Below are 26,802 nucleotides of genomic sequence, written 5' to 3'. Positions count from 1 at the left end.
GGTCACCATCTAGCTTCAGGAGGAACAGGGAGACATTCAACACTAAGCCTAGAGGTCCTGGGAGCTCAAGGTAGCTCCAGGAACCACATCAGCAGGAATTAATTCCTTTCACTCCAGCTTCCCACTCCCCATCCAAATAACTCCATCCAACATGAGTGGGTTGGCATGGTACCAAAAATAGCCCCTCAGATTATCCCAAGATCTGAATGGAACTCCTTTACTTAAAATGGTCTGTGGCATGACAGACATGTCAGGGGGACCAGGGAAGGAAATAGAGAAGTTACACAGAGAAGGTCAGAAATGGTGAAGTAAGGAAATGGATAGTTGGATTGCAGGACCTATTTTTGAGATGCATCATTAGTTAGACAATTACAGTACTGCAGTTTGCTGATCATCTTTCCTGCCACTTAGAAGTCAAGAAAAGCCATATATTGATTCAGATGAAAAAAAGGTCTTTCAGGCCCTGGTCAAAGGAAAAATGCAAACAGACTTCGTCTGCCAGGGTCCTGTCCCTTTCCATTTCTCTCCTGCATCTGACACACCCAGATGTGTTGAGAGCACAGTCTTGGATAGAGGACAGTTTGCCTAGGGTGACTCATTTCCTCTTCTGATTTAAGAGGACAAGGACATGAGACAATGTGAATAGATCTAAGCCAGTAACTTCATGGCAATGAGCTAGACCTCATTATCCCACTTGCATACCTCTGCCAAGTTAATCGTCACACTTGAGGATGCTATGCTATATGTTCTGCAAATTAAACTTTCTTATAGAACTTTCTACAGAACACTTTTAGAGAAAGAACTTGTTCTTCATTGCAGACTTAAAAACATCTTGTTCTGTAAACACTCTGAACAATGCTGCATTGGAGACCAAGGCTTGAACACATGAGTCTTTGGGGGACACTTCAAATCCAAACCATAACAACTTCTAGGAGTCTGCCCCAGCATTGTATTTTATCCTATTGTCTAAACTGAATACTTATATTTTAGATAGGAATTAATGTGCATTTAATGTGTCTATTCAATTCTCTAATAACAGCAGGTTATTCTTCTGTTTAATAATATTACTTGGCTTTCCATTTCCTAGCTCTTACTTCCTAGCTTCCCATCACCTAATGGTCTTCTCAAGGTATATCCCCCCTCTGTTATTCTTAAAGAAGATCACTTTCCTAATGTACATTCATTCTTCCTTTATCTATTTAACTTATATACAGAATCACAATATTTCTAGAGGCGGGGTGTCTCTGATCTAACTTTCAGTCCCACCCATCCCTGACATCTGGACAATTAGTACTTTCATCCATGAAGCCTCTCATTATTCCAGTAACTCATTGATCTTCTTTTCCTCCCTAATTCGATAGAACATGTCATATCTTGTACTAAATTTATAACTGAGTTACATACATGTCAATTAATATCTTGGTCAGTTACGTCAATTTCTTCCAAGTAAAGCAGGAGACATATTCCTACCCCCTCATGACTGAATGTGAAACAAGCCCATTAAATACAAGGGAAAATGCAATTTAAACATCCGAACTTAAGTATAAGTATAGAAAGACAAATAACAATAGCTAACATCTAATATAATACTTATGATGTGTCAGGCCTTGTCCAAGTTCTTTTCATAGTTAATGTATTTAATTGTCATATCAACCTATAAGGTAATATTCTTAATCTACATTTTTAAATTAGTGAATAGAGACTCCAGAGAAGTTAAACAGTTTTCCCAAGGACACAGCCAGAAGGAACCAGAGCCACGATTCAAATGCTCCAGAATGTAGGGTCTTGACCAATCCTCTGTATGCTCAAAATCACTTCTTCTGTATGCAGGCTCTCACATGTGTGCTGCTTTGTAATCCAGACCACAGTTTTTCAAAGTTCTTCAGAGGGTGCTTTGGCTGAAGTTTCATCATGATGCATCCTTCACCCTTTCTTAGGCACTAATCCTCAGGGTGTGAATACCCCGATCCTCGGCAGAGAACAGAAGCCCATTCCCAGAACTATCAGCTCTGTGCCACCACTTGGAGTGCCCTGGTTGTGGCATTTCGAGATCTATAATTGCTGCCTTTGGAGTCATGGCTAATGACTCCCTGGCAGTTACCTTCTCTGCGTTTTCTACTTTGGCCTGTTCCCAAATAGCTTGAGCCTCTGTTAGATACTTTTGTTCTCAGAGAAATCTCCTGAGTCTTGTTCTCCCTTAACCTTTGTGTTAGTCAGCTTTTTGTCACCGTGACAAATACCTGAGAAAAACAACTTAGAGATTTATTTTGGCTAATGGTTTCAGAGGTTTCAGTCCATGCTCAGCTGCACTGTGTCTCTGGGCCTGAGGAAAGACAGCATCCTGGTGAAGGGATGTGGCAGAAGGAAAACCGTCAGCTCATGGCAGTGAGGAAGCAAAGACAGGATGGGAGCAGGGACAAAGCCCCGTGACCTACTTCCAAGACATACCCTCAGTGGGCTACTTCCTTTAACCAGGTCCCACTTTCTACAGTTGCCACTGCCTTCTAGTAGTTCATTCAGGTGTCAATAGACCCACTGATGAGGTCAGAGCCTGCATGATCCAATCACTTCCCAAAAGCTCCAGCTCTGAACAATGCTGCATTGGAGACCAAGCCTTGAACACACGAGTCTTTGGGGGACACTTCAAATCCAAACCATAACAACTTCTAGGAGTCTGCCCCAGCATTATATTTTATCCTATTGTCTAAATTGCATACTTATATTTTAGATAGGAATTAATGTGAATTTAATGTGTCTATTCAATTCTCTAAATTCTGTGTCTATACACACATACACACACACACACACACACACACTCACTGACACACTGAGTTTTGAGGATCTTTTCTATCACACAATCCTTCTAGCATAATGAACAACTTGTTAAAGAAGGTCAAGAAACCTTCATTGTTAGTGCCTTTGATTACCATTCAAAAGAGTTTCCTATGACCTATTACTTGTATATTTTAAAATTATAAATAAATTATATAGCATTTCTTTTTAAATCCTTAAATAATGAAAAACTATCTAGTTTAATTATAAACAATAATGCAACTTTGACACAATATTCATGTTTCATATAAATGTTAAAAATTGCATGTACTGGTTTACTGTTGCCCCGGGCATTCATGGGGGATTTGCTTTATGATTTCCCAAAGATAATCAAAATCCATGAATGCCAACTTCCTTCTATAAATGGCATACAGTATGCATATAACTTATGTACATCTTCCTATATACTCTAACCTACCTCTATGTTATTTTAAATATCTAAAACAACACAAATGCTATGCCAATAGTAGTCATAACTATATTGTTTAGGAAATAATAGCAAGAAAAAAATACCTGTACATGGTCAATACAGATGCAATTTTTGTTCAAATGTTTTTGACTGTCATTGGTTGAATTCGTGGATGTGGAGCCAATATATATTATATAACTATGTAATATATATATATATATATATATATAGAGAGAGAGAGAGAGAGAGAGAGAGAGAGAAATTCCCTGTTTTAAAACTTTATTTTCCTTGCTATAAGAGGCTGAAAGTACTTTATGACATTTTAATTCTAATGTGGATACTATGTTACAGATAAAAATAAGACAGAATATCTACCCCCCACCCCTACCAAGCTCACAGGGTTGGGGGTGCACTCACAAGTGAGGTCTAAGATACCTGAGACATAGCATGTGTGGTTATCCTAAGTGCTCTAGTCCTTACTTCAGAATTAACAGGAACAGGCTGCCCTTCTGGGCCCTATTTGAGACTTAAAGAAAGGAAATGGCTTTTTCTGTCTTTCGAAGCATGATAAACAGTACAGGATTCTCATTCCTAGGCATATACATTCTGGGTCAAGAGCTAATCATAGGAGTTTTAGAGGATGTTATACTGTGTGGCATTAAAAGTTATAATTAATGGTATTTATAAGAAAAATGAAAATAAGATTGGTTTGCTGGCCACAAAAGTTTTTCACATCATTTTCAACTCCTCTCTGCTTCCCGCAGTCTCTTCTACTCCCCTTACAGCTGAGTGCTGTTGAATAGAATCAAGAAAGTATCATGACTCAGTCCCCTGCAAATTGATACTCTCATAGAATTTCTCTGCAGAACCCACTGCTTGGCAACAAAAGAAACCATCCATTAAAATGCTGTCCAAACGGGTTATTTCAGAAATTTCAATCACTCTCAAACTTCGGGGTAGCTGTCCTTCGAAACAGATAGCCTACTTCACAAACCAGACTGGAATGATTAAGCATAGGCTTTGCTGCCTTCCTCCCGTTCCACACACGCAGATTGCTTTTCACGTCATCTATTTCCTTCTCCAAAAATTAGAAATTGTTCATGTATTCCCAGATATACACAAAATCTGCCACACAGATTCTCTGGTTCAGTAGGTGTTTGAGTCAACTTTTTCACGACTGTGACTAAAAGACCCAACCAGAACAACTGTAGAGGAGGAAAAGTTTATATGGGGGGCTCACGATGTCAGAGGTCTCAATACATAGACAGCAGGCTCCATTCTTTAGATCTCGAGGTGAGGTGATACATCATGGCAGAAGAATAGGGCGGAGGAAGCAGCTCACGTGATGGCCAGAAAACAGAAAGACAGACTCCACTAGCCAGATACAAATATATATCCCAAAGCCACATCTCCCACACCTCCTCCAGCCACACCCCACCTACCTTCAATTATCACTCAACTAACCCCATCCGGTGATCAATTCACTGATGGGGTTAAGGCTCTCATAAGCCAAACATTTTTCCTCTAAACCTTCTTGCTTTGGGGGCACACCTCACATCCAAACCACAACAGTAAATGTAATATCTACCGTTCTTCAGCTAAAACTGAAGCCAGCTTGAAGTGAAGCAAAACCCCAAACTTAATGAAAATTACATTAGTGAAGTTTTCAGTAGCAAGAGCCAAAGATTCTATAGCCATAGGGTACAGGATATGCATGGACTCAACCTAACAAATCCCAGAAAATAATAGGATCTTTCTTGTTTCTAATGGAAACATAGACAGTCTACCATTTTCTACTTCTCTTTACCTGTTGACCAGTGTTCTACAGAGGAAATTCCAGAGTCAGGCAGTTTAATTGACTTGCCTAGTTGTCTTTCTCCTTGTTGGACAGAGTTCTTCCTGCTGAGGTTCCATGCATTCTGTTGCCCATCCCCAGTTCTCTCATGGGCCATCCGTTCACAAAGAACTGCCTACATCACTTCTCAGAATGTTGTTTAGAGATCAGTCTTAGGATAGGCCACTGGGCAGAACAGACTCAGTGACTCAACCCACACGACCATGAAACCCCAAGACATGTTGGTGACATCCACTGAGAGTGCACCAGAATCTACACATGGACACTGGAGCCAAAGTTCCTAAGCCACACAGGGTTTGAAGAAAAAATGCCAGAATTCCTGTGTCCCTTTGTTCCTCCTTGTCCGTCTCTCATAGCTCAAGAGTGAGATAAGACTACGCTCAAAAGTATCGAAACATAGTTCAATGGCTTTATACCTAGTTTCTTTTCAAAATTGAGAAAAACACCATTGGATAGAGATGCAGACCCCTGGGATCTTTTATAATTAATTTTTAAATTTATTTCAGTAGCTTTTAAATTGTTTTCTTATAAATGGTTGTAGTCTCACAAATAAAGGTCAATAACATAGTTATTGATAACAGCAGAAATAAACACAGAAAAAAAAAACAGAACTTAAGAGGAATTAAAAAACAAGCTGTCCAACTTTCCCTAAAATTTGAAAGCAGATTCAAAGAGAAAAGCAAATTAAAACAAATGTATTTCTCTCATTGTGAAGGTCATTATCTTTCAAACATAATAACTAATCTGAACTCTATTGACTTTATAACCTTTTTTTTTTTCCTACCTGCAGGTATAATAGCATTTAAGGTAGCTTACATCCTATTTGTGTGGCCAGTCATGCTCATTATGATGTTTGATAGCTTGGTTGCTGTTCTAAATTTCTGCACTAGAATAATCTCTGGTTTGGAATTATATAAGTTATACTGGCAATTTGCCTAATTTGTCTACATATTGAGTCAGGATTGAAAAATATATATATATTTTAAACTCTTTAGTATCAATCTAATGGTTAAAAGCTTTGAAAAGTTTAATGTAACTACCAAGGATACCAAAAATCACTAGTTAATAAGATAAATAGTCCAGATGGCACCATTTCACAATAGCTGTTATCTGTCTAACAGATCTGTGTACCAGTTAGTCTACACTGGTGTTCCTGAACTATGCACTGCCTATGGCTGCTATATTCCTGTGACTTAACAAGCAACTGGACTAAAATAATTTATTATATTTTTAAGTAATTTTTTCATATTTTAAAGATTTTTATAACCTTAATTATAGTGCCATATATCACTATTGATTATTCTATATTGTTGTACATTAATTTTCTTATTTTGCATTGGATTTCACTTTAATATCATCAATAAAATAAGCTGGCTTCTAGCATAGGGACAGAAATCTGGAATAGCTTTTCACTGGCATATTACTTTATAGATTATAAGACAAAGCCATCAAGCCTTCCCTGGTTCCTTCATTCCATTTGCTTTGATTTGGCCAACTTTTGTGAAGTGCCTCCATGAGAAGATATAAGAATGACCTATTGGTAATCAAGCTGCAGAACTTGGAATTCTCGTTGGTATGCAGGTGGGGTCTGGTGGTGACATTTACCTAAGACTCACTGACTTTGTAGCATGAATTCTGAAGACTTGAAACCTCAACTTAGAAAACAGCAAAGACCTTTAAGTTTGTTTTTTAAAGTCAAGTTCTAAACTTTGAAGCAGGAAAGAGAGAGAGAGAGAGAGAGAGAGACGGAGAAAGAGGAACAGAATGAAGGAAGGAAGGAAGAAAAGGACGGAGGAAGGAAAGACTGGCTGTGTTCTTATGTTCCTCAGCATCTAGAAATATCTTTTACATTTTTTCAGCCTAATGTTTATTTCTATGTAAAAATTAAAGGATTTTTGTCTTAAATTAAATTAAAAGATCCTTGTTCCTTTACTTCACCTGGGAATTCCCACTAAATCTACTGGATTGTTTTCTCATTAGGACAAAATTGAAATATTATTCATTATAGAAAATTCACAATTAAAAGTGAAGACTTTGGTACCAGATAAGTGTAAATGGAATTCTTCAGTTAGTTTTTCCTAGTGATATCATTTTTAGTATGGATTTAACCTCTCCTGAATTTTTCTTATCCATTGCAAAAATAATTTTACTGCTTTTTCTCTAAGGATGAAAAGATTAACATAAGGCATTTAGTGCAGCACCTGCCAAAAGATATATACTTCCTGAGGGCGAAACTCTGATTTCTCTCCTTCACTTCTATGTCCCAGCACACACATCAGTGCCTAGCAGGGACAGTTAGAAGTTTTTATAAAGACTGCCTGGAGGTTTCCCCCAGGAAACTTTAGAGTTGGGATCCTTCCAGCCACTGCTTTGGATCTGTAACATTAAGGATACTCCATGCAATACTGCTAATGCTTCCTTTAGAAAAGTAAATCAATGAAATGTTACCTAGATGAATCAGACCCTCACAGAGGCCAAATCCTACTGCCATCAGGGCACCAGTTCCAGGTTGAATGATTTTTAGCAGCACTATATTGTCTTACCTATAAAGTCTGATACCCAAGAGATAGGAGATGAACTTGGGTGAAAGACTGCCCCAAGACCATGGGATTCTAGTCTTCTCAACATCTTAACTGTTGAATAATGTAAGAATAAGGCATGAACATAGTTGATATTTTGGGAGGGTGTGTCCATCAAAATTTAAGATTTATGATTCATAGACAAAGCTGTAGAAGATGTGAGTGCCTACTAGCTTTCCTCTTTCACACACAAAATATATGCAGTAAAGATTTGTTGCGTCATTGAATGAAAGTCAGAGACTCCATAAATCATGATTAGTTAATATCATACTCTTACTATTACTCTTATCTTCCCATATTTACAGTGTTGTGAGGAATAAAATCAATGTTTCATACTATACTGTGTACCTGTACAATCATAAGTTCAGAGACCATCGTTAGAAAAATGGACATTATAGAAATCAATAACAGGATCAGAATTATTCAACTGTGTTTTAGCAAATTTTGGCCTAGATTAATGTAGAAAAATTAAAAATTTTGAAATTTATTCAAAAAAGTCAAAGACTAGAAATTATAAATGAGCAATTTTATGCAATTTAGGGGGAAATTCTTAAACATTATCAAATTATACTGTTAACATTGAAAATACAGCATCTGGTTGTAAAGAAGGTATGACAAGATAGCTTTGACAGATGCCAACCCAGAAAATCCAGATTTGATTACATTCAATATTATTCCTCTTTGAAAACTTTCATAAGCTTATAAAAAATGAAATTTAGATAAATATCATACTCTTAAAAGTGAAAATTAACAAGCATTCCCATTAATATTTGAAAAAATGGTGGCTTTTGTTTTGATAGTAAAGTTCTATGTTTAAGTTTTATTATATTTTTATTTTTCCTATTGAATTAGACAATAATTAAAACAATGCAGGAATTAACACAAAAACAATTGAGATAAGTATTCAGTAAAATAAATAATTACAAAATAATTCAAATTCAAAAACTCAGTAGTTAAAAAATTAAAGGGAAATATTATATGTCACCCCAATAGATATAGAAAATGCAATTAATGAAATCTGGGATCATTAATTTAGGAAAAAAAAACTCCCTGAGAATAGAAGCAAATGACATTAACATATTGCTAAAAACCTACAGGAAAAAAATTATGCTTACTGGCAAAACATTGAATGGTTTTCCTTTGCAATCAGGAACAAACCAAAAATGCTTGCTATACAGTTTCCATTTAACATAGAACTGTAGGTCTTAGAAGTACAAGAGTTACAAAAAGCACTGTCATTATTTTCAGTTACATGATTATGTGCTTCCAAATTTCAGAAGGATATACAGATTTATCATTAGAATTAAGTTAAAATTACTTATATATTATCAAATATTAGTTGAATTTTTTCAGGAAAAGGTAGCATTTGCAATATGTCATACCAAATTATGCCCAACTGAGAAATAAGTCTAATGAAATATATCTAACACCTACAAGAGAAAATTTTAAAATCATATGGAGAGATTTAAAATAAGATCTCACTAAACAGAACCACATATCACATTTGTAGGCTAGATATGTATGGGAGAACTTGATCTAAAATACACTTGGGAGATCAAAGGGCCTAGAATAGTTAAAAAACACCTGAAGAAAAACAGGGTAAAGAATAAGTTCTTCTGGATTTTAAGATGTATCATAAGGTTCCAGCTATTCAGGGTAGTGTACTATTGACACCAAAATAGACAAATAGACAAATATCACAACATGAAGAGGAAAGAAGCAGGCCTATGCATATATAGACCCTTGGTAATGGACAAAGTTGAACAGTAAGGAAAGGATATATTGCAATAAAGAGAAGTAGTTAAATTAATCATTGTTTTGACATCCTATGTAGCTATTAAAAGTGTTTGATTCAATGCTATGTTCTGAATTAGAAAGAGTGTTCATCCATCTAACAAATATTTGGGGGCCACTTACTATGCACAAGTTATCATGAAATGTTTCTTTTAAAAATATGTTACTAAGTCAGAAAATCAAATTACAACATCATATGCAATTGTTATTTTTCTCCAACTCCCAAGTCACACATGGGAGTCCTTACAAAATCATGACCCTTTTCACTCTATGATTCCCTTCCTTCCCTCTTCACTTCAAGTCAGCCACACTAGTACTCTTTGCTTCTGTTAAACACTCCAGTCATTCATCTACCTCTGAGCTTCTGGACCAGCTCTTGCTTCTGCTAGATTGTGTCACATCAGAAATCCTCCTATCATGCATTTTGGCAAAATAAGGTCTTTGTCAAATCCTTGAACTCATGTTTTCAGTGAAATTATCTCTGACCACCCAATTTAAAATTTCAACTTTAGTACCTACACTCCTATGCCCACTCTCTATTTCCCATTTTATTTTAATTATAATATATACAGTTTCCCAAGTCCTGTATTTTTATTAATTATTTCATTATTGTCTGAATTTCACATTTTAAAAGTTATATATAAAGACAAAATAATTCTGGTTTTACCATTGCTGTACTCCAATATACTAGTGTTGGGATTACTCCTGGCATGCAGAAGAGTAAATACAGTGGTGTGTGTGTGTGTGTGTGTGTGTGTGTGTGTGTGTGTGTGTACACTTGAATGTCTCTGTGTCAGCACTAATGTATAGAGAAAACTCAAGAGGAATAATAACAAAGCTTTGCACAGGTTATTTGGGGGAAGGAGCACTTTCCTTCCATGGAAGAAAGAGAAAGAATCATCACATATTACTTTATATTTTTCTGTGTTGCTTGAATTATATAAAAAAAAAAACTTTCAATGTTCTTAAATCTTAAAAAAGACAGACCAATGAGGTCAGCTAAATCCCAAACCTTGGACAATAGCCATAATAAAACTTAAGTCACAAGGTACACTCAAGAATCCTAAAATACAAGCAGATGTTAACCTCTAACAGTTAAAAGACCTGTGTGGTTCAACATCTGTATGAAGGAAGCTACAGAAGACAGCAGGTCATCCACTGACTTGAGAACAGAAACTGAAAGAAAGAAAGAGAGGAGAAAGAGAAAGAAAAGGGAGGCTGGCCAACTGGTGCGCACTGGGAGCTGAACAGGCCAATATAAGAAGACCAGCTGAAACTGGGTGGAAATTTTCTGACATTCTAACTCACAGGGAAGGGTAAGGGTTCTAGAGCAAATTAGAAAAAAAGTTAGAGCATCTGAACTCTCAAAGGTAACTGGAGCTTCCTTATAGAAAAAAGGTCTCACAACAAAGATAAACTACTAAAGTATAATCCAAACTGAAAGGACAAGAAGTAATTGGTGTAAATGGGGGGGAAAAAACAAAGACTAGAAAAGACGGAGGCATATCTCAGAAAGTATGAGACCATATTTTTAAAATCATAATGTGATAGCAACAAGAAAAGAGGTCCTAGACTCCATAAAAATCTGTATTGCTTCCTAAAATCAAGAATACTGATTTCAAATTAAAATGAGCAAGCAAAATAGATCATGGTTCAATGACATACAAAATTATAACAATTGTATAAGAAGTGATGTAATATCCCTAAGATGAAAATTTTCCAGAAAATCATGTTTACCAAAGGAATACACTATATTCTTTTTTTTTAAAGAGAGAGTGAGAGGAGAGAGAGAGAAAGAATTTTTAATATTTATTTTTTAGTTCTCGGCGGACACAACATCTTTGTTTGTATGTGGTGCTGAGGATCGAACCCGGGCCGCACGCATGCCAGGCGAGCGCGCTACCGCTTGAGCCACATCCCCAGCCCAGGAATACACTATATTCTTAGATTTCAATTGAGCTCATTGATTTCTGAAAATGATAAAGATATGAAGAAAAAAAACATAGACCACAATTAGGAGAATACAGAAGTAAGGTAATTGAACCCCCTCCCCCCAAAAGCTATCGGAAATAAAAGAAAACATAATATTTTCTATGTTAACATATATTCTTCTATAAACCACAAGAAATACAGGGTACATAAACACAACACATTGCTTAAAGAGAAAAAGAAAGTGAAAAGAGAGGACTTCTAATAAAGAAATGAAGAAACGTAATGAGGATCCAGAATACATATAATAGAAGTCCCTGTAAAACAAAAGCAAAATTGTATTCTGCAACTGTATCAAAACCCAATTGCACCCAGTGCAGTGGTGCACACCTAAAACCACAGCATCTTGGGAGGCTGAGGCAAGAGGATCAAAAGTTCTCACAGCCAGCCTGGACAATTTAGCTGAAAACCTCAGCAACTTAATGAGACCTTAACTCAAAAAAAAAAATTAAAGATTGGGGATGTAGCTCAGTACTATAGTGACCTTGGGTCCAACCCCCAGTACTAAAATAAAATAAACCAAAAAAAATCTAAATTGCATATTTAGTACTTTAATAACTAGGAACACTAGAACTAAGGAATATTTTTTGAGGAATGAGAAGACTTGAAAGGATATGTTACATATTCAGAAGAATTATCCAAAATAACCAACACAGAAACATGTTTCAGAAAATCTATTGGATATTGAATAAAAAGAAGTGGCTAGACAAAAAAAAAAAAAAAGAAAAAAACTCAGCTCACTTATACATGAAAGAAGTTCACTGTGCCATCAGAGTTTGGGTAGTAATCCTTTATTCCAGAAGAAAATAGAATACTGGTTTATGAAATCCAGAAAAGAAAATGTGACCTAAGAACGTTGTATCCAGCCACACTGATTTTCAAGTACAAAGGCTGCAGGCAAACACTTGTCAACACATAAGAAATCAAAATCGAACTGCTTTGAACAATTCCTGAAGAATTTATATGAGAATGAGTTTCAGATCATCAACATGACTCGAGAGATGAGGACTTAAGAACTAGAGGAGAGTTCATGATTAAATGGGGGCTATAAGAGAGGTACATTATCCTATGTGTGCTGCGCATGTGCTATGCAATATGGATAGAAAATGGAAACAGGAGATAGAAAGCACAAACGAAATGAAATATGCATGCTGCTTGCTCTATCATATTAACTAGAATTAAAATGATAATATTGCAAATCAGATACTGACAAGAGGAAAGAAAGGAGATAAAAGAAATTAGGAAATTTTTATATTGCTCACAGTAAGAAGAAAATTTAAAAAGAAGAGATAAAGAATAAAGTACAAAGGCTGCAGGCAAATATATATATATATGGATTGGACCCAGAAGCTCTCTACCACTGAGCCACACCCTATCCCTTTTTATTTTATTTTACAGGGTCTTACTAAATTGTGGAGGCTGACCCTAAAGTTGCAATCCTTCTGCCTCAGTCACCCCAGTAGCTCTTCAGTATTGCCACTATACCCAGCAATCATATTTATATAAAGATATTATTATACTTTTATAACACAAAACTTCTTAAATTAAATTTTTTAAAAAAAACTTTAAAAAGCAGAGACACCAAAACCAAAAGTAAACAGATAAGAAAATCATAGCATGAAAATCAAAAGAGAAAAAGAAAATTTTGTATGTTTCATATACTATTATTGTAAGCTACCTTTTTTTCTAAGACAAATTGGGAGATAAACACAAACATACAAAAATAAAATTAAAAAAATAAATAATGAAAGTTGAACCATCATTTTCAAAGACATTTAAATATAGGAGGATGCAAGGAATAGGGTAAAGAATATGGCTATAGGGCTGGGAATGTGGCTCAGGCGGTAGCGTGCTCGTCTGGCATGCGTGCGGCCTGGGTTCGATCCTCAGCACCACATACCAATGAAGATGTTGTGTCCGCCAAGAACTAAGAAATAAATATTTAAAAAAATTTTTTAAAAAAAGAATATGGCTATAGCTGGGAATGGTGGTATATGCCTGTGATCCCAGCAATTTGGGAGGCTGAGACAGGATGATGGCATGTTCAAGGCCAATCTCAGCAATTTAGCAAGGCCCTAAGCAACTTAGAGAGACCCTATCTCAAAATAAAAGATTAAAAACAATCTGGGGATGTACCTCAGTGGCAAAGCCCCTCTGAGTTCCATTCCCATTTAAACAAACAATCTATATATATATACACAAACTATACACACACACACACACACACACACACACACACACACACACATACACGCACACACACTATGTGTTCTGGGGTTTTGTTTGAGGTACTAGGGATTGAACCCAGGGCACTCTACTCAGGCTGGCCTCAAACTTGAGCTCCTCCTACTTCAGCCTCCTGAATCTCTGGGATTATAGACATGCACCACCATACCCAGCTTGCTATTTTTTTTTTTTGAACATACAGTATTTTGTAGGTTTAACTTTTGGGCTTATGTAACTATTTTAAATATTAATAAACTAAAATTAAAACTCCTAAAACATAATCCCTAAAAATTGAAAACATAAAATGAACCTAATAAAAGGTCAAACTACAATACTGTAATTACAGTTATATATTTCACCATGAAGATTTCCTTCATATTTGCTAACAGCTCCAGATATGAATGTGAAGTTTATTAAAATAACATAATAGTTGGGTTGCAAATAAACATATGTGGTTTTTGGCATCCCCCTCCACAAGCTCACATCTAGCAAACACAAGGAAACTAATGATAAATGAAATGAGTTGATATAGAGGAATCTTGCTGTCTTTTCTTTTCCATTTCTCTAGGAAAATAAAGGAAAGTCTGGAGTGTTTCCCTGTTAAACTGAATAACTTGATCCACACACTTGCACAAATGTCAGCCATCAGCCCTGCCAAATCTACTCCACAGACTTTGCCCCAGGAATCTTTTTTGCTGAGTCCAACCAGATCGATTCAAAGAGCAACAATTTTAGGGTTCAGCAAGAAACCCAGTAATGTAAGTCTAAAGTCTGCCATCTTGACTTAATATCATTTGGCTTCCTCTCATTTTTTCCTATAGCAGGATTTTTTACTATGCAAATGAAAATCAGTTATAATTTGAGCAGAAGTGCCATTAAGAGGATGTTTTAAAGAAAAATCATAACAGCCAGAGCTATTAACACAGAACCATCAGAGAGAATAGTTCCTGCCCTGTAGTAGAATATAAATCAAGAGCTAATTAAAGTGTCCGTAAGAAAGGAACTGAAGAAATTAGGCAGTTTGTTCCCAGCACGTAAGCTTATGATAGCTGTATATATTGCATTTTATAGGTAATATTTGCCTTTACAAATTGCCTCTCTTGGCTTTTGTGATAATTTTTTTAGAAAGATTCTTTCTTTGTTTAGTCTACACAAAACCAGATTTTAGCACATACTATAGGTTATATTACCATTTTTTAAATGTTCACCTCCTTTTCTGCAGCTGTATCTGATCCAGGTGACCCACAGTAACAACGAAACAAGCCTGACAGAAAAATCATTTGACCAGTTTTCAACACTCCATAGCCAACTCCAAAAGCAGTTTGCATCATTGACTCTCCCAGAGTAAGTAGGACTCTATTCTCACACATCATTTTGCCTTCAGTGTTTGTCCTTGAGCAAAAAGCAAAAATCGTGGTTATATGCTTTCCTATTTGGGAGCCACACAGTATTCTGACTCCAATGCCATTGAGTCTCTCCCAGAAGAGTCTGTTCTTTCACTGTAAAGAATCTTTTGTCTCATAAATTGAACAAGGTTTACAATTTTCTCTTTGCTTCCAGCCATTGATTTTGAAGACAGAAGAAATCAGAACCTATTTTATTTTTCATCAACTATTGGGAAAATTACTTTATTTACTTATTTTTAAATTTAATCTTCTCAGTTGTTTTCTAAAAGAATAAAATAAAATTGAAAATGCAGAACTAAATTGTATATATCTATTATTTAATAGTAAAAAAATAAAAAAGCTCTTATGGAATTAGTTCCTGTACCTGAAAGAAATTTAAGTATATTCCTATGGGTTAGTATAACTCACATTTGTTAACAACTATGAGCTTTTTAATTATTAATTATTAAACTTGCATTATCTACCCTTAATTGATTATTATGTTCATTTTGAAGCAATCATGAAAATCACTTCAGCCATTCATCTTTATAATGAAAAAATATTTTTAAATGAGCAAACTACAAATACAATGAAAATAACTACTGTCCTTATAAAGCTAAAATTTGTCATTTCCTATGGGCCAAATTTAGATTGCAGAACTCAATGAATACTGGGATTTTTATTAAATATTTAAATGGTCCTTTAACAACTAAATGTCCACTATATATCTGACAAACTTTGTACATGTAAGTTTTTACTTGGCTTTCACAGTTTAGTCACCTTCCAAAATATAAATGTATATAAATAAGCAAAGTTGTCAATGAATGGAGAGAGATTGTGCAATGTCAAAACTGAGTAAAACACATTCATGAAAAATTATGCTTACAAATGTCACAGAGACTTCAAAACATGAGTACTTTAAGAATCAGGAAGTCAAGAAATTGGAATGAGAGTATTTTCAAGAGGGAAGTATCATCATTCTGAAAACTTTCAAACATCTGGTTGAAAAATTATCAAAAAAGAAATTTGATCAAATAATTGAGAACAAAAAGATGTGATCAAAAAATTCAAACTTTGACTGCAAATACTGAATTTAAAATCAATGGTTGACACCATACTATATTAATAATCTTTTAAAAATATAAATTATCGCCTGTTAAATGGCTGTCCTTTGGTTTCAAATTTTTAGAGTAACATGAAGAACTTTAGAAATGCTAATAATCTCTCCATATGCCTCCTCTAAACTTTCAGCTTTATTTAGGATTCCATTTGCTCACCACTTCTGCCTGGCAATGCACCTAAATTGATATTCAGACTATTTAAACAATCCATGGAGAGTAGGGATATGTAGTCTTATGTGGTGCCCTGAACAATACTTGTGTGCTTATGCTCCCAAATGGCGAAGGTTTACAGCAATGCATATAAATGACAGATGAGGGCAAGATTTCCTCTGACTCCTAAATATACCAAGAAGCTCTGTGAGAGTTATATGAAGCTGATCTGCAAAGTATGATCAGAAAGTCAGAGCCATAGAGAATAAAATTCTAATTAGTTGCAGCCTATAACAGTGGTCTTCAAATGGGTCTATTTGTATTTCTGGGTACTTTCCAAGAATACACAGGCTTGGAAGTATTCCTTAAAATTAATGTATGTCTTTAATTTAATCTGCTTGAGGAAGTTAGAGTTCCTTTTCCTGTCCTACTTTCAACACTACTCTTCTCTCAACCATTCAGAATCTTATTTTAGTATACTGTCCCACAGTGTAAAAATATCTAAAAACCAGACAAAAAGGTGAATCAAAATCCTGGTGTTGGTTTTGTAGAAAATGGATTACTCTAATAACCAGGTAACATATCTACTTGGAAGTCAGGTGTTTTTTAGTCTTTGTGCTGAACAAAATTGAGGGAGAACATGATAACACTGTCAGACAAAAGACCCTAAAAAGTGATTTTCAATAACTGATTGCTATCTTACATTTGACATGTAAGATTTAAAACAATTGAATGACATTACACAACAGAATTCCTCAATTTTTAGATACATATTTTATGCATAAGATTTTTAATACATATGTCTATAAAAATATCAGCAATGGAATATAATTCATATCAAGCTGTTTTATTCTACCAATAAAGAAAATTCATATATAGATATGTAAATTAATATTTAAAACTAGGCTAAGTCATCTATTTATCAAATTTATTTATGAAAAAAATTACCATATATGTATATATATATATATATGTATAGTTATGATATTTTTGTGCATGTATGTGTACACATACATTGTTATATTTTTGATTAATTTTGTATTGGAAACTAATTTTAATGAAAAATAAATCTAGGTCAGAAATTATAATATTTAACACTTTTTAAATAATTAAATACTGTTAAAATACACAAGCATATCCATTTTGCATTTCCCTGTCATTTCATCAAGAAGCAGTGAATGGGGTGGCATGAAGTTGTCACCTATTTCCATTTGCTTACAAGCCTTCACTATCCCCTATGTTCATTTCTCCCAGAATCATAGTAGCCAGTTTATGGTCTCCACCAAAAGAGACCTTTTTGTGTGTGAGAGAGATTGCAGTCAGAGAACCTGCTAGTTAGTTCCTAAAAAGAAATATTTAAACAGCAAAATGCATTACCAAATGTCACCATTAAAAGGTTGACCCACTTGATAACTGGTCTTAATCAAGTCCAGTTCATCAAAATGAATCTTTGGACTGTGCGGAAGAAAATCTATAAGTTTTACTCTTGGGGAGAGTGTGACTTTTTTGCAAAGAAAGAGATCAGGTGGAAGCATGGGTCACTTGATAAAATGTTTAATTTAATTAGTGCAGTAATGTCTGCAGTCAGCCCAGAAGAAACAATACCATCTGAACTCTCTGAAAAATATACATCATTAACTTTACAAAGTATTTCTGAAGCCCCAACATTTGTATTTAAGGAACAAAATGGGTGGTCACCATAAATACAGTAAGAAAGAACATACAAATAAATTTAATGTTAAACTTAATTAAATTTAGTATTAACGTTAATGACAGTAAAAATGGGACAAATGATCACAGCCATGTCAATGAAACTCTCAGGATTAATCACATGAACTACGGCTTTTTCAAATGTTTTCATTGGCACCTTCATCTCATGCAGCTGTTAACTTTGTGAACAATCCTACAATGAAGAGGCCAATGTTTGCACTCATAGAGATCTGCTTTGTTCTTTTAAAACAGGTTTCCTCATTGGTGGCACTTACCTTTTACAAATTCAGATCACAAAAGATTCAGAGATCTAAATCATTATATGGAACAGATACTAAATGGACCACATGAAGTTGCAAATGTATGTTACAACCTATTTTTTTTCTACTTTTACCTAAAATATCAACTATTTCATACAGTATTATCACAAATAATTTAGAATATTTTATAACTTTCTTCATTCATTCAATGAGTATGTATGTGTAAAGTACATGAACTGGGAACTCTGGAGCAGCTAAAAGGTATGGCACCAGGCCTCAAGTAACATGAAGTACCACAGAGTGCTCTAGAGTTTTAGAGGGGCATGAATTACTCCCAAGTGTCACAAGGGGTTTGAAGGGAGAAGAAGTCATCTGATCTGGGTCTTCAACTCCAGGTAGGATTTAGTAGAGTTGGCTTGGTAAAGAGTCTGGAACACAATAAAGTTCAGGAATAAGAAAAAAAAAAAAAAAAAAGGAAAGAATTGCTTTAGACACCTATTGCTGTTGTGACCAATCACCACAAACATGGTGGCTTAAAGTTCTTTAAGTTCTGAAGCTCCAAGTCTGAAAATGGGGTTATGGAACTAAAACCAAAGTGTTGATGGGCCAGTTCTTTCTTTCATCCTTAGAGGTTGCCCGCATTCCTTGGCCTCCAGCAATAGAGTGACACACTCAGGACTCTGGTCTATCTTCACATCTCCTACTTTGGCTCTGAGTTCCCTGACTCCCTTCTAAAAGGGCCTTAAGATTTCATTGGGACTTCCTGGATAATTCAGGACAATCTCTGCCTCAAGATTCTCAGTTTAAGTTTATCAGCAAAAGCCTCTTTTGTCGTGTAAAGTAACACACTCATAGGTTCAAGGGATTCGGACAGGGATATCTTGGGAGTAAATTATCCTGCCTATCACAGGGATATAAGAAAAAGTTCAAGGACACAATTCTGTTAGATTTCAATACTTGTGCAGTAAAAGTTTGGTGGACAAGCCAAGTTGTTCAGAACTAAAACTAAACCTTAGAGTTGTTTATCAGGATTCTCCAGAGGAACCAAACCAACAGAATGTGTGAGAATATATTTATATATAGTGAGAGAATCCTATTTTACAGGATTATTGATATTTTTACTAACATTCATATATTTCTTCTATCTCTTTTTCTTAAAAATCCTATATAATACTAATCAACTTTATTTTGGCTAGCATTTGCAGGTTCCAACAGTTTTCATCATTTTACTTTCCGTATTTTTCTAGTTTAATTACCACTCTTATAAGCAATATACATATGGGTTTCATTTTATATCTAGTAGCACAATCTTTACTTTTCAAGTGAATTGTTTAATTATTTACATTTGATATTGTCATCAATGTGGTGTGTGCGTATGCGTGCATGCACGAGGTCTGTCATCTATTAAGTACTTTCTTTATGATCCTTCTAATGTGTTTGTTTCTTTATTCTTTCTTCAACTCTTTTTAAAGTATATTATTTATTATTTCATTTTGTCCTGAATTGCCTCAGGATTTATACAATCTTTCACTGTTGGGAATTGCCACAGAGATTGAAGCATGCATCCCTGATTTAAGTCTAATATAAACTAGTGCTGTTATCAATCACACAATGATAAAAGATCCTGAGAATACTTTGTCTATTTAATTCATTTGTGTCTTGTATGCTACCAATAATAGGCATCCATAACTGTATTTATAAACTGAAAAGGTTATTATAATTTCATATAATTGACATTCATTTAATTCTTTATTCTTGGGGGATATTTTTTGCTGACTATAGCATTTGAGTAAAGTAATTTTATTGAAAAGCTTTAAAGCTATCATTTCATTGTCTTTTAGCTTCCTCTGGTTCTATTTTGAAGTTATGTCCTCTACTAGTTGCTTCATTAAGTACTTTTTTCCTTCTTTATCTGCTTTAAGTATTTTTCTGTTGCTTTTGGTTTCCCATTCTTTTGTTATACTGTGCTCAGGTGTAACACTATTTCTATTTATCAGGCTCAAACTTTAAGGCTTCTCATATTCATGTTAGCATACACAAAAGTTCTCAGTAATTATCAAGCCAAGTATTACGTATACCTTATCCTTTTTTCTCTTTCTGTGGGACTGTAATAAAATATGTGTTAAGCCTTCTCACGGTATCCTTTATACCTGATAATTTTATATCTGTATTTTTTATCCTTGTGTTTTACCCTGCCTCTTTCTCAGTAGTTTCTTCTGAACTCTCTTCTGAGTTATTAGTTCTCTTTTTATCTGTATTTATATTATTAAATGTATTTCTTTAGATTTTAATTTCAAATATTTTATTTTTCAGTTTTACAATGTCCATTTAGGAGTTCCTCAATTTTGCTAAAAATTTCAGTCTTTTTTGCTATTTCTTTGCAAAAAAAAAAAACTGGGCATTTTTTAATATTAATTCAAACTCCAATATTAGTACAAACTGTGTATATGATTATGTTCCTTCCAGTTTCCAACTATGTAGTCTTGAACCTGGTTATTTACTCATTGTGTCCAGATGGTGTACTGCAACATCATTTGTAGAAATAATTTGATCCTATGTTACTATTATCTTAGTGTAGAGAAGAATTATAAAAAGTGAAGAAGTTAACTATCTAGGATTGCAATAATTCAATTGCAACAATGCAGATTAGTCCAAACTAAAATGTAGCCCTATTTTTGGTTCATCTTTATTCCTCAGATATAGCCATTTGGGATCCAAATCCAAGGAGATCTACTGAAAGCCAGCCTCTCAATGTCTCAACTGCTCCAAATTTTATGAGTAAACACCCATTAACAGAGCATGAGGCTCATTCCCAGGCTCCCATTCCTAAATCTATGTCCTCCCCCAGATTCTAGCTTGGCAACTCTTTACTATTTTGTTGGCCCTCTGATCCTTTCAAGTGAAATTTCAAAAACAAATGTCCAGCTCTTTCAATTATTCTCAGCAGAGTATTTGGGCTAACTGACCTAATAGACTATCAACAAAAATGAGAGTCTAGAACTGCAGTCATCACCAAAGTCACCCCTCAGTTTTCAAAAGCATCTTTCAGTCTTGCCTCTCCACCCCTGTCCTGTGCTGGAACACAACCATTCTCTCAGAAAGTGCTAGTGTAGGATCTAAGTCAGTGGTCACTTCCCGTCCCAAAAAAGCATTTAAAGATTTTTTTGTTAGGCTTGGTACTATCCACCAGAGATTCGCAGAATAGTCTTAAAAATTGCAAGAAATGCCAGACCCCATTTCTGCCCTTTCTCTCATGTGGGAGATCTCTTAAGATCCTACCCACCCACCCATACCTACACCCCACTACACACACACACACACCAGAGATGAACAAAGCTGATTCAACTTCTGATGCTTAAGAAGTTCTAATTTTCTTTGCTATTATGTGCTCCTGTTGCCATATTGCATGGAACATTCCTGTGAAGCGAAGGCCAAGTTCCAGAGGATGATAGAATCCTCCTGAGTTCCTGGACATATGCAGGGTTCCCACAGTGATTTATCACGTACATTACCCCTAAGGAAAATGGGTGCGAGGTCTTTGGGCTGCTTTGTCTTTTGATGCAAGAATGGAGAACACTTATAGAATATTTTTGGCTGAACCACATATCTTGAATAAGTATTGTCACCAATGTGAACCTATTTCTACTATTAATTATGCTAATCAACTAGTAACCATTTTTATAACTAAAAACTTACCTCTGACATTCAGTATATTAAATAATAAAATGCTTTTTATCAATTGAGTTGTGAGTGAATAACAGAAGCAAGTGCACTAACTGCCTCTGGTAGGAGATTCTGATTGAAATACTGGGAGCCTTCTCTTTCCTCCTCCTCATTCCAACTGCCCCTAGTTGTGCATCCTTGATTAGGATATTACCAGGCCATGGCTGTATTCTGCAGTCTTGACTAAATGCCACTGGCACCTGGGTTATATCTTGACTTAAGAACAACATACATAATATTGTGCTGTATATGTAGACATATTCCAAAACAAAGTGGAAGCATTATAACAATGCAACAATTGACCTCATAACTAGAACTTACTAAGGGAACAAAGAACTCTGTTTTTCTCCACTATAAATTCAATGACCTCTCCTCTTCTCTTGGATCTTGGAGAAAACTTTAAATGAAATTACTTGTTCAATCAGGGAATGAATTTCTTTAATCATATTCTGTACAATAGACCAAATCATTATACATCAAAGAAAACTCATTGAAATTTAAAAATACAGCATATTCAAGCATCTCTTCAAAAATGCCTCTTGTGAAGCAGCACACTGATTCAATATGTCAACTTATTTTTGTGCCTCTTAGGTAAGTAATATAGTGGGCTGATGGTACATAGACTTACCTAAAGAAGAAAATCCCCACAATTCAGATCAAGTGTCTGAAGGACTATTTTAGGAAACCTAGATTCTCAGTAGTGACTTCATTGGATTGAATATAGTTGGAAGCAAAATGTGAAACTTTTAAATTCCTTGTACCTAAGACATATAATTTTCAAACTCTGTGGGAAAATCACCTTTAACCTTAAAAGAATATACATTCTCAGCCCCAATCAAAATCCACTAACTCAGATACTCTCAGGAGGGGCCCTGAATTATCTGAATTATCAGATTTTGGTCCATCCTAATGTTTAAAACCATTGTCTCAGACAGTAAATATCCCCTTTCCTTTTTTTCCGGTTTGGACATGATCAGTCATTTAACCTCTTATATAGCAAGCACTCAAGTATCTTACCATATTATCAATTCTTACCAAATGTAGACTCAAGGACATTGTGCTGCAATATTATTTCAAGGCTGGTAGACTGTCAGCTGGAGATGCTATTTTGTATTGAAGGACAAGTGCCTGAGCACTTAAGGAGGTCTGCCTAACTCAGTTCTGAGTGAGTTAGAGAAGGCATCCTAGAGTGTATGGCATTCAAGCTGGTCTTCAAGGGCAAGGAGCAGTTAATAAATAGGCAGTGAGAAAAGTCATGCTACACAAAGGGAACTGCAAAAAGAAAACATTATAGTTACATGCATGTCTCCTTTTCAGAAACTTAAAGAACTTATTGACTATGTTCTTCTCCGTTTTTATTCCTTGTCTCACACAATCATTAACTCTTATCAATATTTATTATGCATTTTTGAGTGAGTAAATGAATAATAGAATCATTAACATACGTTAGCCTACAGGATTTGTGTTACCACTCAAAGCTTGGGGATTGGAAGTTTGCATCTGAATGTGTTCAGCAGTGGTTTCCAAACTCGTTTATTGTGTTTCTTTTCTAAAGAAATTAGTTTATGTCTCCAAAGTAGATAATTTGCTTATTTACATATGATTTATACCTAAACTACTATATGAATAAGTGATAACATTTTGAAGCTTGTAGGAAAAAATTGTGAAATTTAGAAAAAATTTGTGGAGATATTACAATATAAATAGTACTTTTAATATTTTCCCCTATTCCAGTGTTTAAGCCCACATGAAAACTCATGACAGAGACATCTGGCTCGATAGAGAAGGATCTTGGGAATCCAGCCAAGTGTCAGCTGTGGGACAGATTTCACTGTGCCTAGTGCCAAGCCCCTGGGCAGAAACGATGAGCATTAAGAGTGCACTGAGTCATGATTGCAGCCTCAGAAAGATCACTCAGACCCTGCAGATAGTATTTGCAATCTGTCTGTTATGTGCAGAGGAAGAGATGAATATTATGTGTTCACCATGAGAATAGACTCATATTGAAACTGAAGGTATAAACATTATGTTACATGCATTTCTCCTCTTTACAAACTTAAAGAACTTAATGAACCATATATGTCAGCAGGAGGAGAAAACAAACATATGTAATAATTTTTAAAAACATTGTTCAATAATAGAAAAGTGAGATATTATACTCGCATCCTCAATATAAAGTGTATAATATTTCTTTTGGGGAGAAGGGTACTGGGAAATGAACCCAGGGGTACTTAATCAGTGAGCCACACCCCCAGCCATTTTTTACATTTTATTTAGAGACAAGGTCTTACTGGGTTGCTTAGTGCATCACTAAATTGCTGAGGCTGGTTTTTAACTCACAATGCTCTTGCCTCAGCCTCCCAAGCTGCTGAAATTACAGGCATGTGCCACCATGCTCAGCTAGTGTATATTCTTTCTTGAATGTTTTTAGTCTTCTGTCTCAATAAATGGGAAACGGGAATGAGTGATGACAGAGGCTTCTTCCCTATAGGCTCAAGGCAACTTGATTCATTTTGTTGGGATCCAATTGATTTTTATATATACAAGGACAATATAGAATGTTGACATCTTAATGTCCCTTACTGGCTCTGACATTCTCTGAAGGTCATGTCCATTCACTTAAACTGTAGTCAGGGGCCACAGAAGTGGCATTTATCTGTAAAGGAAAGTGCTGAGGAAATGGTGGATGAAATTGTCATCTTTGCCTGCTGAATGCTGTCTTATTGATTATGTAAAGCTGTATAGAGACAAGGCCTTTGGGGATGAATTAGGAAATATACAGTAACTTGAAATTATCAGGTTTTGGCCTATGGAGGCAGAGTGCAAAGTAAAGAGGCGTCTGGGTTCTGGTCATGATGTGAAGAAGGTAACTATTGAGATATCTGTATTCTCAAAAGGGCTTTTCACAGGAAATTCTTAAGTATATATGCTTCCAGGATGAGTCAATACAGAAGTGTGAGACGGGGACTGTCATGAGAGTGGAAAGCCAGGGAGCCAGGTATACGTAGGTAGGGAAGACCTACAATGATGCAGTTCAGCAAAGCTCAATGAATGTCACTGCCAGTGTCCACATTGCTGCATGGGAACATAGGAACAAAACCATCAAACACGGAGCCTGCAGTTTTCATCATACTGGCCTTTGCAAATGTGCTCAGTGGAGTGCTGTTAAAGTGCTGTTGTGGAGGTCCCAAAGAGAGATGTCTTCACTTTTTTTGTGTGTGTTGTTTTTAATCTCTGTTGGTCAGTATTTAGGGAAAGGAAGGCTGAAGAAATGTTAGGCACCATAATGTTTTTATCTTGGATTGAACTGAAGTCTAGGATTAGAGTGGAAAAAATTAAACAAAGAGGGGAGGGGACTGGGACATAGGTCAGCAGCAGAGCACTTGCTTAGCATGCACAAGGCCCTGTGTTCCAGCCCCAACATCACAATAAAATAAAATGAAAGGAGAAGGAAAAGTAAGAGGAATCAAACATGAGGGACTATTGTGAAGCCATAGATTCTTAAAGTGCTGCAAATGGGAGTACTTAAGCCACCTTCTAACAATGGAGCTCAGAGGAGGGGGATCTCTTCTAGTTCCACAATTTCCATATTAAAGACACTGAAACTATAGGAGTTCCTTCTCTCAAAGTATCACCCTATTAATTTAGTTAATTTTTTTTTCTTTTGGTGCTAGGGATGGAGCCCAGCGCCTTGTTCTGTCACTGAGTTACACCTCTAAGCCTCATTTAGCAGATTTTGCACAACAAGAATTTAGAGTACAGCACTTATATGAGGTATATAACCTACATCTCATTTATGAGTTGCCCTTTCTATTCTATAAAGCAAATAAAGCAGTGCTGGCACAATATATCTCAAATCAACAAAAATTAAATGTAGGTGTTGCAGAGAGAGCACTGGGATATTAGCTCCATTTTCAGAAATTCCTGTCTCAGTCATTCCGCAGATGTTTTTTGATTGCTTGCTTTGCAGACTGTCTGGCCATGAGCACTAGGATATTTCCTAGCAATCAATTCTCTCAGAATAAGCTAGGCAGGTTTTACAAAGTATGTTCAAAGGCCCCATCCTTAGAGATGCTAGTCAATAGGTGGAGGTAATATGTAGGTATCTGTGTTGTCTTTTAATAACCCAAGTGATTCAGAAGTTCAGGCAGGCTTGAGAAAATCTGAAGGAACTCATGAAAAGTAGAAAGCTGAGTCAGACATAGATGCTGCCATTAAAAGCTTACAGTCTTTACCCTGTGTTGGAGAGTGCTAATGGCCTCATAAGGATTTCTGCAACATCTCATGTTGGGTTTTTCTTTCCCTTATTTCAAAGAATTTCACAAACTTTGAAATAATGCTCATTATATAGACCATACTGTGACAGAAAATAATGATGTCATCAAATGCAGATCAGCATTAGTAAGCAGTGTGACCTAAGCACTCAGGTTCTCTGTGATGCATAATATAATCAATTTTTAATTATCTTCAAATGGATTTGCCATTGTAAAAGCTTTATGCATCTTCATGTTTGTAGATACTTCCCCGAATCTGTTTACATTCAGAAAATGAAAAAAAAAAATTAGGATTAACAAAGCACTATTGCCTTAAAAATCACATAAACAATTCCAAAGTAAATCATGTTATTTTGGTATTTCTAAAATTTTGTTTTATTGGCACAGTTTTCTTTCCATATATATATATATATATATATATATATATATATATATATATATATATATATCAACAGAGTCTTTTTCATCAACATTAAAATCTATGAAGTCGGAGAC

At 35.4% G+C, this 26,802-nt stretch overlaps 1 protein-coding gene across 1 annotated transcript in view; it reads left to right on the top strand.

Annotated features, from left to right (window-relative positions):
- Pik3c2g (phosphatidylinositol-4-phosphate 3-kinase catalytic subunit type 2 gamma) overlaps window positions 1–26,802 on the top strand; it is a 318,773-nt gene that overhangs the window by 236,932 nt on the left and 55,039 nt on the right. Inside the window, exons 26-28 of the mRNA XM_078015186.1 lie at window positions 14,253–14,442; window positions 14,907–15,028; window positions 18,303–18,411. Of these exons, the coding sequence (XP_077871312.1) occupies window positions 14,253–14,442; window positions 14,907–15,028; window positions 18,303–18,411 (421 nt within the window). The remainder of the gene's footprint in view (window positions 1–14,252; window positions 14,443–14,906; window positions 15,029–18,302; window positions 18,412–26,802) is intronic.

The sequence above is a fragment of the Ictidomys tridecemlineatus genome, chromosome 6 (assembly GCF_052094955.1).
Source record: "Ictidomys tridecemlineatus isolate mIctTri1 chromosome 6, mIctTri1.hap1, whole genome shotgun sequence".
Lineage (NCBI taxonomy): Eukaryota > Metazoa > Chordata > Mammalia > Rodentia > Sciuridae > Ictidomys > Ictidomys tridecemlineatus.
This window is presented reverse-complemented; position numbering and strand designations above follow the sequence as displayed.